The 13,744-nt window shown below is 43.0% G+C and overlaps 1 protein-coding gene across 7 annotated transcripts in view; it reads right to left on the bottom strand.

The window, feature by feature from the left end:
* SPTLC3 (serine palmitoyltransferase long chain base subunit 3) overlaps window positions 1-13,744 on the bottom strand; it is a 112,028-nt gene that overhangs the window by 53,545 nt on the left and 44,739 nt on the right. For all 7 annotated transcript variants that reach the window (XM_068153159.1, XM_068153158.1, XM_068153157.1 and 4 more), the window contains exons 6-7: window positions 12,847-12,940; window positions 1,966-2,071 (exon numbers count right to left, since the gene is read on the bottom strand). In XM_068153159.1, the coding sequence (XP_068009260.1) occupies window positions 1,966-2,071; window positions 12,847-12,940 (200 nt within the window). The remainder of the gene's footprint in view (window positions 1-1,965; window positions 2,072-12,846; window positions 12,941-13,744) is intronic.

Raw genomic sequence — 13,744 nt, forward strand, 5'->3', positions numbered from 1 at the left:
ATTGCTTATGAAAAAAGCTAATCAGCTTGACTCTGAGAGCATTTCTGCATACCATGGTGGAAATGACTGCCCATCCAGGCTGGCTGGATGCAATGCATGAGCAATAACATGAGAGAATTCCCATATAAAAGTTTAATGTTGCTTTTATACACCATGTCACATCCTAGGAATGTTTCTGCTTCCCTTCTTCCTGATGCAGATGTTGTTACTCCCCAAATGATCATAGAATCAACAAGGTTGGAAAAGACCTCAGATCATCAAGCCCAACATATTGCCCCATACCAAACACCTCACACATCCTTCTTCTACTTCCTATCTCTCTTCTTATCACCACAGTAGCCTTGCCTAGATCCCTGAAAACCCTATTACTGTTCAGATCCACTCCCACTGTAAATGAAGACAAGGTTTGTGACCATCTGAGGAACCTGAACATACAAAAGACTATGGGACATTATGAGATGCATCCCAGAATACTGAGGGAATTGGCTGGTGTAGTTGTCAAGCCACTCTCTGTGGTACTTGAAAAGTGATGGCAGTCAGGTGAAGCCCCTGCTGACTGGAAGAAGGGAAACTTTACATCCATTTTTAAAAGGGGCAGAAAGGAGGACCCCGAAAACTCATCTCTGTGCCTGGCAAGATCATGGAACAAATCCTCCTAGGAGTCCTAATAAGGCACATGGAAGATGGGGAGGACATGGGAACTAGCATGGCTTCACCAAGGGCAAGTCTTGCCTGAACAATATAGTGGCTTTCTACAACAGAATTACTACATTAATGGAGAAGGGAAGGGCAGTGGGTGTCATCTGTCTGGGTTTCTGCAAGGCCTTTGAGATAGTCTCCCATAGCATCTTTCTCTCTAAGTTACAGAGATACCATCCTATTCGATGAGTGAACCATTCAGTGGATAAGGAATTGGCTGGATGGTTGCACCCAGAAAGTAGCGATCTGTGGTTTGATGTCCAGACGGAGATGGGTGACAAGTGGTGTCCCTCAAGGGTCCATACTGGGACCAGTGTAGTTTAATATGTGCATCAATGATACAGACAGTGGGATTGAATGCATCCTCAGAAAGTTTGTAGATGACATCAAGTTAAGTGGTGCAATTGATATGGCAGAGGGACAGGATGCCATTCAGAAGGACCTGGAAAACCTGGAGAAGTGGGCCCAGGTGAACCTCACGAGGTTCAAGAAGGCCAAGTGCAACATCTTGCACTTGGGTCAGAACAACCCCCATTGTCACAGCGGCAGGATGTGATAGAGAGCAGCTGTGCAGAAAAGGATTTGGGGGTCCTGGTGGACTGAAAGCTGAACATGAGCCAACAATGTGTACTTGCATCCCAGAAGGCAAATAACATCCTTGCCTGCATCAAAAGAAGTGTGGACAGCAGATCAAAGGAGGTGATTCTGCCACTCTGATCTGGTGAGACATTGCCTGGAGTACTGTGTCAAGCTCTGGGGCCCTCAATAGAATAAGAACCTATTGGAGCAGGTCCAAAGGAGGGCCGCAAAAATGATCAGAGGGCTGGAGCACATCTCCTACAAAGACAGAGTGAGAAAGTTGGTGTTGTTCAGCCTGGAGAAAAGAGGGCTCCCAGGAGATCTTATAGGGGGTCTGTAAGACAGGGGCCTATGAGAGACCTGGGGAGGGACAGTTTACAAAGGCATGCAGGAAAAGGGACAGTGCTGTTTGTTGCATCTGGATTTTTGCTCATATTGTTTAAATCCTTGCTTGTTCCTGCTGGTGAGATATCTGCTCCACAACTGAACATTTTGAACCAGTAAATAGGTTTTATTAACATTTTCCATGGGATTTTTTTTTTTTTTTAACTAATAAAGTTATTAATATTTGTATTAATCATTCTGCCTATTGAGTATTAATAGCCTCCTTAGGATCACAGCAGTCACTTACTATTGTGTCCTCAGAAATGATCAAGACTACTCACATTTTTAAACACATGAACATACCTGTAAATGCCCTCCACGAGGATGATTATTTTTCTCCATGCTCTGCGATTTCGAGGCTGCCCATATATTATTGCATCCCTCAGCAACTTTTCAAGGCTCTGCATATCTTTATTTAAATATAAGAAAAAGGAGGAAGGAAAAACATTAAAAATGTTTTTGGTTTTTTTTTTTTTTTCTGAAGAACTTAGTACTACTTTTTCCTATACAGAAAAAGACAGCATAAAACCTCCCAAACTTCTTTTATTAGTAGGTGAGACCTAGTGGCTGATTTAATTTGCTGAATGCAATCTAGTGACAAGGAGATTTACAAAAATCTTCCAGTTATTAGAATGGACCTTTATTAAAATAAACCAAACCAGGTTGGAAGAGACCTTCAAGAACATCGTGTCCAACCCATCAACCAATCCAACCCACCCAAACAGCTAACCCATGGCACCAAGCACCCCATCAAGTCTCCTCCTGAACACCTTCAATGACGGCGACTCCACCACCTCCCCGGGCAGCCCATTCCATAGCGCAATCACTCTTTCTGTATAGAACTTCTTCCTAACATCCAACCTGACCCTCCCCTGGCGCAGCCTGAGACTGTGTCCTCTTGTTCTGGTACTGGGTGCCTGGGAGAAGAGACCAACTTCTGCCTGTTTACAACCTCCCTTCAGGTAGTTGTAGAGAGCAATAAGGTCACCCCTGAGTCTCCTCCTCTCCAGGCTAAGCAGCCCCAGCTCCCTCAGTCTCTCCTCATAGGGCTTGTGTTCCAAACCCCTCACCAACTTTGTTGCTCTTCTCTGGACTCGTTCCAGCAAGTCAACATCCTTCCTAAACTGAGGGGCCCAGAACTGGACACAGTACTCGAGGTGTGGCCTAACCAGTGCAGTGTACAGGGGCAGAATGACCTCCCTGCTCCTGCTGGCCACACTGTTCCTGATGCAGGCCAGGATGCCATTGGCCCTCTTGGCTGCCTGGGCACACTGCAGGCTCATGTTCAGCCTACCATCGACCAGTACCCCCAGGTCCCTCTCTACCTGGCTGCTCTCCAGCCACTCTGACCCCAGCCTGTAGCACTGCATGGGGTTGTTGTGGCCAATGTGCAGAACCCGGCACTTGGATGTGTTAAATCTCATGCCGTTGGATTCTGCCCATCTGTCCAGCCTGTCGAGGTCCCTCTGCAGAGCCTCTCTACCCTCCAGCAGATCAACTCTTGCCCCCAGCTTGGTGTCGTCAGCAAATTTACTGATGATGGACTCAATGCCCTCATCCAGATCATCAATAAAGATGTTAAAGAGCACAGGGCCCAGCACTGATCCTTGGGGCACACCACTAGTGACTGGCTGCCAGCTGGATGTGGCACCATTCACCACCACTCTCTGGGCTCGGCCATCCAGCCAGTTCCTAACCCATCGCAGTGTGCTCCCGTCCAAGCCACCTTATCTGGGAAATCTTTATAGATTATCATAGAATTGTTAGGGTTGGAAGGGACCCCAAGGATCATCCAGTTCCAACCCCCCCTGCCATAGGCAGGGATACCTCATACTAGATCATGTTGCTCAGAGCTCATCCACCTTGGCCTTAAAAACCTCCAGGGATGAGGTTTCCACCACCTTCCTGGTCCACCCGTCCCAGTGTCTCACCACCCTCACGGTGAAGAACTTCTTCCTAACATCCAATCTGAATCTACCCATTTCTATTTTAGCTCCATATCCCCTAGCCCTAAAAAGTCCCTCACCACCATTCTTGGAATAGATTTTTTTATCTTGGTATGGATTATTTTTTACTTTGCTTAACTATTGAGGCTAATTGCCAGTAGTTGTCCATATTGCTGATATTCATCATATCTCATGGCTTCCAAACAGTGAGTATGTTTTGTTTCTTTCTGACTATGGGGTCATAAATAACATGTGTTGCTTCAGCAAATATTTGGATCAGATTCTGTGAAGCACATCAAGATGGCAGCAAGAGAAATGTTGTTCTTATCAAGAAGGAAAGCGAGTGAAAGATTGATGAGCAGAGGAGAGACAAATGGATTACAAGCACATAGCATAGGTACACTAGTTGGTGCCAAAAGACTTGGCACTGGCTGGACCATGGAAGAAGCAATAAAACACAGGAAAAAGGATCACATTAAATGACTTTCATCAGTATTCTAGTGCCTGCACATGCATGACCTCTCCAAAATGAATTATTTTGGTACTTTCCAGGAGTTTGGATTGACATTTCAAAATGCTTTCAAAGAATATCTTCTAGAGACTTGTAATACCATCATAAGGAAAACTACAAATCAGTTTAAATCATGAGTTGAGAAAATCAATGGCGCTTTCCCCCTCCCACCCCGATATAATCCCACTTATTCCACAACATTTCTTAATTCAGTTGTTATAAACTTCTAAATCGGTCCATGGTTAATATTTAAGATACATTTGTCCCAACTGAGGAAAATATACCTTAGCTGCATTAATGTTAAGCTACAGAGTAACCCATGAACTGAGAGATGGCCAGATTATGAGCTGAGCTATTCTATCCCAAAACCTCACCTCTTGCTAGTGCCATTTACTGATGTTGGTAAAAGAGAAATTTCTCAGCAACACCGGTGTAGTCACTCTCGCACCTTATTGTGTAATCTCTTGACCTGGGAAGACCTTGCTATAACTTACAAAGCACAGCACAGGCACGATAAGTAGCCCCTAATTTCAGTGGCGTAATCACCTGCACAGCTGGGCGGGCTCCGAGATGGAAATGCTGCTGCGAATAACGCAATGCAGAGAGCAGAGTTTCCACTAGATGGCAATCAAGGAAAGAAAAGTTCTGGCTCTGCATTTGCAGCACCTTCGCATTTCCCATCAAAGTTGCTCACCTTCTCTTCCGAGTAGGTAAAATCTACAAATCCTTTTGAGTTCTGAGAAGCAAAGGACTCCATTGAATGAGAGAAAGTTCACTCAGTCACTCAAAGTAAAATTTGGCTACCTCCTTTTTTTTCCCACTGAATTCCAGTCATTGTCATCTAAATCCTTTGGGTGGGGGCCTTTGAAACCCTTCTCTGAATCACACAGGTCTTTCAATTCAGTGTTGTCTACATGTCAGTCCAGATTGGTCCTAGACTTCAGGAAACCCAGTTTGCCCAGCTGTCTGAGCTAAAATCATGGCATGAAGATTCACTTGTTTTAACATATATTCTTAGGAAAAGAAAGAGAAGTGAAACCTGTATAACTCTGTTTAACAGAGATATTTGAAAACACACAGGGATGTGAATAGCTCCACTATCTAAACTAGTGTGGAACATGAGGCCACAGAGAGAGAAAAAGCTCTCCAAGGGATGAGTTTTCCTAACTTTACACATGACATAGTTCTGCTGGACTATGGCTAAGGACATGTCAGCAGTGTCAAAGCTATTTCCCTTTGGTTTTGATCTGTCATTCTGAAAAGTGTGACCCTTTCTTAGGCCTGTAACAGTCAATGAGTGATTTGTTTAGGTGATATTGCATTTTACTGCACTTGTAGTGCCTCACTGGAAAAGGGAAACTGGGAGGAAGATAACATCTGTTAATTTTAATCTTCCCCCCTCAAAGGTTGCTTCTGTTTTTCAAAGCAAAGGTCTCTATGTGCTTTTTCTTAGGTCTTCCAGAAAGTGGGTTATACTGAATGCCACAAAAAACAATGCTACCCTAGGTGATTTTCAGGTATCAAATTATTTGCCCACTAAACACAGCTAGATTGTGAAACACTGGGACATTGAGATGATGAGTTGCATGAGTCCATCTTGAACGACCAGTTATGAGGAAAATAACTGTCCTTCCTTGTTTGACCATCACCTGCCCAGGCTTTTCAGCGGTAATGGCTAACAACCATTCAACAGTCCAGGAGGTGGTGTTAAGAATTTCCCTTGATTAATTAGTCAAAGCACAACCAGATCTATCCTTCTCTCAGTTTCCACCTTCTCCCTATGGCATATTTTCTAGATATGGAGGATAAAGTTTCCTAAATGGGGGACAGTGGATCTCTTAGGTGTTTTAGAATGTAAGGCAGACTTGCACAATTCTTGTTTGGGATCCTCCAGAGTTACTTCAACAGAAATACCCATGCACAAACTGCCAGTGGGTCCAAGCCAGCCTGGATGTGGGCGGGCAGCTGTGTGTCATGCTGCCTCCAGTACAGTTGGGACTCCAGGCTCCTAGAGAGGCCCTTGACTTCTCCCAGGCACTCAGTGCCTCCTCACAGGGAGACACAGTGTCTCCACCCCTCATCTTTACATGACTGTGCTGGGAATGTCATCACCATGCCTCTGCGTGGGCTGGAAATCTCGTGTGTGATGTCAGCTGAACTTTTTTAAATCAGGCTTTTAAAAACACTGCTATTACCCTTACCATGTTCTACTTTCCTCTGCCTTGTGTTTGCCACTATAATTTTCAGTTTCTCCTGTTTTGGGCTCTCATGCAAGTTTATGAAGAATCTGTGGCTATCTGTCTCTGCTCAGCCTCCTCTGTAACCACCTCTCCCTGCTGCAGCATCCACCTTCTCTCTTGCTCCTCCAACTCTTCTTGTACCTTTTCTGATCACTGTCCTTTCGTAGGCATTTCAGGTGTCTAGCTTCAATGCTGTGTCTTCTTGCAGATCCCGAAAGCAACAAAGGGAAGCCACTGCAAGTGGTTTGTTGATCTAAACAGCGGGAGTGCAGAGGGAGGTTTTCATTCTAGTGCAACTGGTCTTTGAAAAGTTCCTGACTGCTAGTTCAGCTCTGAACAGCAAAAATGTTTTTAGAATCTTTTCCCTAAAATCATAGCTTTGAATACCTTAATTTGGAATGAGGTGGTGGGAGTTTTGATTACTGTAGTCACAGTAACAGTTCGAGACTCCTCTCTCTACCCCTCAGTGAATCTGTATTTCTGTGAAAGTGCAGAGCCCTTGTTTAGGAAAGACTTCTGTTCACACTTGGCATGTCAACATGGCCTTCTCAAATCAGAGGGGGCAAATGCAGACACAGCATGCTGGGAGCAAGACATACCAGTCTCCTCTCTGTGGCAGCGTCTGTATGTGTCACAGGCCAAACACAAGCCAAACTGGATTAGTCTGTGGTCCACCTATCTGCTGCAGTGATCTTGTCTCTGATAGTAGCCAGAGGCTTTGAGGAGGACAAAACCTCAGAAGGTTGTGTACCTTTCATCCTGCTCTGCATTAGCTCTAACACTCTTCTCCCTTCTCAAATTCAAAGGCCACTTACACCTTTGGAAAAAAGAAATAAATCAAGGAACTACCTGGTACTACACTGCAAATTACTTGAATTTTGCATCCAGAGATTTGTCACTAATTTTTGCCTGCTCATTAGTCTCTTTGCTTTCTTTCTTAAACACACGCACTTATAGGTTTCTAATTCTTTTTTTTTTTTAATCTTATTGCTTTCACTTCCCTCCTCTCCCTGCCCCCCTCCCACCCCCCCCAAGAATATATTTAAACTCAGAGAGGCTTCTGCTGCCTAAAAGATCTTTCAGTGTTAAGTACAACTCCTCCTCCAGGTAGCCGTGTTTTTGCTTTAAGGTGTCCTCGTGGCACCTGAACTCCAAAGCATTAATTTGGCTGAGTAGACTGAGAAATGGCAGAGTTGAATTTACATAAATTCAGAACTGTTGTCCAAGCAGGAAACTGTATTTTGAATGGAAACCTGAACAGCTCACACTGGTATGACACCATTCTGTCATCAACTACCTGATCTGTGAGAACCCAAAAAACCCACTACTACATAAATGTAGGACTGATCACATTCCAAAATAAAATAATTTGAACAACCCCCTACACTCATTCCTCAGAGCAGAGTCTCTGGGGAGCTGAGCTTTGCTGCTAGCATCCACAAAAGCTCGTGAGTCTCTGGAACACAAACAGTCCTTTAAAGGCCAAATGCCCTGTGGCATACTGGTGTGAGCTTGGTAGGATGAAGACTAGCAAGAGTGCTGAGAGGAAGAGAATGCCCTGTTTAGCAGTTTTCAGTTATAGGGGTGATAGAGGTTCATGCCTCTGCATTTCTCTCAACTCAGGCTTGTAAATTCCTCTCTGTTTACAAGGAAGGGATTATTCACTGGAAGGGAGGATGCAGGGCACATTCCTGCATCAAAATAAAAATGGACTCAAAGGTCCACAGCACGTGTTTGCTCTATTATTCATCCTAAAGCTTGAAAACCTTCCCATTCATCTGTGTCATGCTGTTGTCAAAAAGAGGAAACTTCCAAAGGCCTTTTACTTTACTTAGGTGAAGAATGGAGGTCTAAATTTTACCTGTTCTAGAAAAACTATTCAGATATTTTTGTGAGAAATGCAATGTCTAGAACAGCTATTCTTGGAACATTCTATTCTTGGAATAGAATTTAATTAACATTTGTAAGAATAAGAAGTATATTTTACATAATTAGGATAATAGGTAGAGATTACTTCTCAGCTTACTAGCATAACTATTTAGTTTGTGTAATGACAAATAGATTCAGTATTACAGATTAAATGCCTTGAAATAAGACAGTTCTACAGAATTAGCTACAGAATAGCCTCTGAAAGATGAGTGTGCTTCATTAGCAAGCTCAAAATGACCAGTGTTACTCTCTTTTCTGTGGAATATTTCTATCAGAGAGCAAACTTTCCTATAATTTTTCTTTTAAGAAATAGTTGTCCTGTAATGACAGGGGAAAAAAGGGAGGGGAGAAACATTTACAATGCCAAACTTGTTAGAAAACATTTGTGCTTTGCTTTTTTTTGGTTTTGGGTTTTTTTTTTTTGAGTACTCAGGAAATATACCATTGCTTCACTAAATTGTCACATAATTATTCATAGTTTCATAGTTTCGTTCAGGGTTGGAAGGGACCACAAGGATCATCTAGTTCCAACCCCCCTGCCATGGGCAGGGACACCCCACACTAGATCAGCCTGGCCAGAGCCTCGTCCAGCCTGCTCTTAAACACCCCCAGGGACGGGGCCTCGACCACCTCCCTGGACAACCCATTCCAGGGTTTCACCACTCTCATGGTGAAGAACCTCCTCCTCACATCTAGCCTGAATCTCCCCACCTCCAGCTTCATTCCATTCCCCCTAGTCCTGTCACTACCTGAGATCGAAGGCCCCCTTCAGATACTGGAAGGCCACAATTAGGTCACCTCGGAGCCTTCTCTTCTGCAGACTGAACAGCCCCAACTCCTTCAGTCTGTCCTCATAGGAGAGGTGCTCCAGCCCTCTGATCATCCTCCTGGCCCTTCTCTGGACAAGTTCCAGCACCTCCACATCCCTTTTGTAATAGGGGCTCCAGAACTGGACACAGTACTCCAGGTGGGGTCTCACCAGAGCTGAGTAGAGGGGGAGGATCACCTCCCTCGACCTGCTGGCCACACGTCTCCTGATGCAGCCCAGGATCTGATTGGCTTTGCGGGCTGCAAGTGCACATTGAGAGCTCATGTTGAGCTTTTTGTCCACCAGCACCCCCAAGTCTCTCTCCTCAGGGCTACTTTCCAGCCAGTCACTGCCCAGCCTGGATTTGTGCCTGGGATTGCCTCAACCCAGATGTAGGACCCTGCACTTGCTCTTACTGAACTTCATGAGGTTGGCCTGTGCCCACCTCTCCAGCCTGTCAAGGTCCCTCTGGATGGCCTCCCTTCCCTCCAGCGTGTCTGCTGCACCACACATCTTGGTGTCATCGGCAAACTTGCTGAGGGTGCACTCAATGCCACTGTCCATGTCACCCACAAAGATGTTGAACAAGACAGGTCCCAGGAGTGATCCCTGAGGGATTCCTCCTCATTTTGGTAACTATTTGTAATTGGTGGAACAAACATTCACACCTCACACTTCTCCCAACTCTTCTACTCACATGTAACCAGGAAAGTCAGAGCCAAAGTACATATGGGTAAATAAGGGTATTACCCAGTGTTTCAAAGAAGGCTGAAATAAGCACCATGGAGCACAAAGAGGAGTCTGCTTTCTCAAGCTGTAAAAAGGCAGTGTCAAAATCTGCTGCCTGATTTGAATTTATTTTGATTCTCCTGTACAGAAAGTGTGTTTCAGGTGCTAGTGATGGGACCACCTGGCACCTCTTCTGCTGTCTTTAATGTTGGCCAATACTGGGTCAGGCGGTACGTGTGTATAATTTGGAACAGCTCCAAAGGGAGTGAGCCAATTCAGAAGAGCAGACAACTTGGCTCAGCACGTATAAGTAACAATGAAACGCACATTAAGCCCTAATCCTTTTGGGGATAGGACTCAGATATAATCTTTTTTTCTGCACCTTGCTGGCTAATGACTTCAATTGCTCATCAAAGGGCCTCAGACAAAACTTTGTCAGAGTTAATATAATTCATTTGATGCTCACCTCCCTTTAAAGGGTATGGATTTCCTTATAGGAAATGACACACCTCAATTGTTTGTCTTTAGAAAGAAGAGGTGGAGGGTATTGCCTTTTTCTACTAGAATACAGACAAGGATTTTAAAAAGACAAAACACATTACCAGATGGTACTGGAATTAATGCTTACTAAAGACCTTCAAGCAGTAACTCATGGTGAAAAGTTTTCTCTTCATCCACAGGGCCAATACAGCATAAGGAACCTTTCTTCTGCACCAAGCAATATGCCATATATAATGGCATAATTCCCCCATTCATAAGCATGACAATGACAGCACTAACATACTGTCATTTTGAGCACCTATCTGAATGTCTGTACATAATCTATATATCCATATATTAGCTAGAAAGATAATCAAGGAACATAGGAAACACTAATCTAACAAAACAGACAAGCACCTGCTTAACAGAAAAGAACCCTCTCAACACAAGCTGGAAGTTTTGGCTATGCATGACCTTAATTAATTTGCTGTGCTGACTTGTATTATACTGCTCTCTGACAGCTCCTTGGAGAGTAATACTGTTTATGTGTTTTAGGGTGAAACTCTGCATCCTATAAAGGCAGTCCTGCTGGATCATGATTTCCACTATCCTCCTTTAGCACACATCCCATTTTCTCCAGAACAAAAGGCATACATACATTTCTACACATGTGATTTTAAAAGCTGTTGCTGATGCGTAACTGGTGGATATGATTAAGGAAGTGCTTAAAGGAAAGAACTTTCTAACCATGGAACTAACATTCTGAGAGGCTCACAGTGGGCTGAGAGAGCATGAACATATGAAGATGCTTCACCTGAAGTGGTCTCTAAATGAATCTTAGATTAAGCCTGCAAAACTTATTATCAAAGTACTGACATTCAAATCCCAAGCAGTATTCGTAGGTGTTCCCATAGTTTCATTTTGAAAACAAGTCAAAGTGATGTCTGAGAAATGGCACACAAGATTATCTTTGGTAAATTTGATCTCTCATCTAGGAAGTAAAGAGCTTTTCCAGAACAACATGGATTTGCTTCCACTGATGTTTGCTGAGATCCTTAAAGGAATTATTTACATTTTCCAGTGATGAATTTGTGCTTTTTGGAAATAACACTGTTCTTTTTCTTTTCATACATTATGCACAAACAACATTGGCTTTAGATTACTGTAAGCTCAAGCAGATGCTAGTTAGGTATCAGCTATGATTCTTGGGAGCAGAATGAAATATTAGAGGATGGTTAGAGACCGAATTCCTTAAAGCAAGAATGACAGCTCAAAGGGATGCCTTCACAGCTTCCCTAGTGGTTGAGAGTAATATACTCCTCAAACTGGAATGCTCTTTGAAATACTGTGGGAAGTGACATAAGCTTCCTAGGCTGCACATGGCAGAGATGGGTGGAGAGGCTGAGAATGTTTGGATTTGGGTAGTGTGAAGTCATCTTGTAAGACGTGATGCAAATCCCTTTGGATGGGATAAAGAACTGAGCAATGAAGGGTTCAGCAACTATGTCTATCACTTCCAGACTGGTGGAAGGAAACCAAGTGGAGTAAGGTACAGGCTACTTCTGTAAAAACATTCAAGTACAGATGATCTTTAATTATTGAATGATCTTCAGAAATTGCTTCTTGCCCAACTTATGAATATATATTAATTATAACAACACCTAAATTATAATTACAGTGTGCTTTTCATTCCAACTGATCCTTAGGCCTTTTGTGTCTCATATTTAATATATTTTTGCTCACCCCAGGGCTGAACACAACACTTAATAAAGAGAAGGGGTTGCATTAGCTATTAATAAATGGGATCAGACCTCTTTTCTCATTCCTCACCACTTCTCTGGCTTCTTAACCTCTGTTGCAATCATTGCCTGGTGGCAGCAATGGGGATGCAAATGGGAACTGCAGTAGGGATTAAGGGAAAAGAATAAGCTTTTGGTATGGAAGCCAATCAAAATGTCTCTGACAGTGACCACAGCAGCATAATTAAGTTAAAATGAAAACCCATAAGTATTGCAGAAGATGACTGCAAAGGTGATGTGTGATTTCTATATACAAATTATATTAAAAAAATATTTGGGATGATGGTCTTGATATAACCATCAGCATCTTTGGGATAGCCCACCAGGAATTCAAAGCAGTATTTCCAAGTAATGCCATATTAGTGTAACTCTGGTTACACTGAGTCTACTGGAAATAGTCAGAAAATACAGAGTATGGTTTTGTAAGCATGTTTGTACTGTTTTGGCTATAGTGACAACAACAGCAAGACCTTCACGACAGCACATAGTCATTCAGCACATCAAAAAGGCAGCAATGAGATTAGAATTCTGAAATTAAGGTCCAACCTGATGATCATGCACAGTAGCAGTTATAATACTGCACTACTAATTCTTCACCACCACAAACCATTCAATACTGAACAACTAATCCTTCTCCCTGGACAAAAGTGTTATTTGGGAACTTGCAGAAAAACAAGCATGAAAGGAGACATTTCTTGCCTTTCAGATGTGAACTCTAAACATTTCCAACTTCAATACTCACTGTTATGCTTGAAGATTCTAATAGTGGCACCTGAAAGCCTTGCACCAAGAACAAGAGAAGTGTGGTTCAACTCATCACTTAAAATGAGGCAGCCCTGTAGAAAAGGAGTACAATAAGCATCTGTATGAATTGGGGAGCTATGCATACATGTCTCAGCATACACATGCCTATGCTGTAGCATTGCATCAATTAAGATGTAAGTATAAAACACAAACTGGATTTTCTGCCACTTTTGTGAGTGCCAGGATGCCCTGCAAAGCAGGCAGAAACAGTGGGATCGCATTCTCAGGCATTCGTAGGTGGTGCAAAGGGGTCAAGTGTTTCCTGTAACTAGAAAGTACCAAATAACCCCAACAGAGATTGCTTTATAGTAAAATCAAATAATGTTCATCCTTTATTACCTGTCTACAGTCTTTTGTGTTGCAAGGAAAAGGCAGTCAACACCCCATATAAAAAGACTGCTTGACAGTAATGTAAGGAGGAGTAATACTGAGGCTGGACTGACATCAGCACTTTGGGCTGCAGAAACAAGATCAGGACATATCAATGCCTCATAAATCCTGCCTCCATTAAATGTGTCACAGCCTTCCTCTGGTAAAAGCATATTCAGTTAAACTGTAGTGTATTTTTTTATTAACTCAGCTGAGGACTCATTTTTTTCTTAGAAACTAATACAGACATCCAGGAGAAATAACTCTGTATATTATGTGAAACATGGTTTAAATTCAAGCTGGAACCCTAATTTACCTCTGCTTTTTATTACTCATCTTGTGCTGTGGTTTCATTATCCAAATAGCAAGACAAGTAAATACTTGGTTTGGAAACATCAATCATGCCTAAGTTGAGAGATACCCATGCAAAACGGCCTAAAGACTGGTATGCAGAACAAACACTAAGA

The sequence above is a fragment of the Melanerpes formicivorus genome, unplaced genomic scaffold (assembly GCF_026170545.1).
Source record: "Melanerpes formicivorus ecotype bairdi unplaced genomic scaffold, bMelFor1.0.p_v2 SCAF_25, whole genome shotgun sequence".
NCBI lineage: Eukaryota > Metazoa > Chordata > Aves > Piciformes > Picidae > Melanerpes > Melanerpes formicivorus.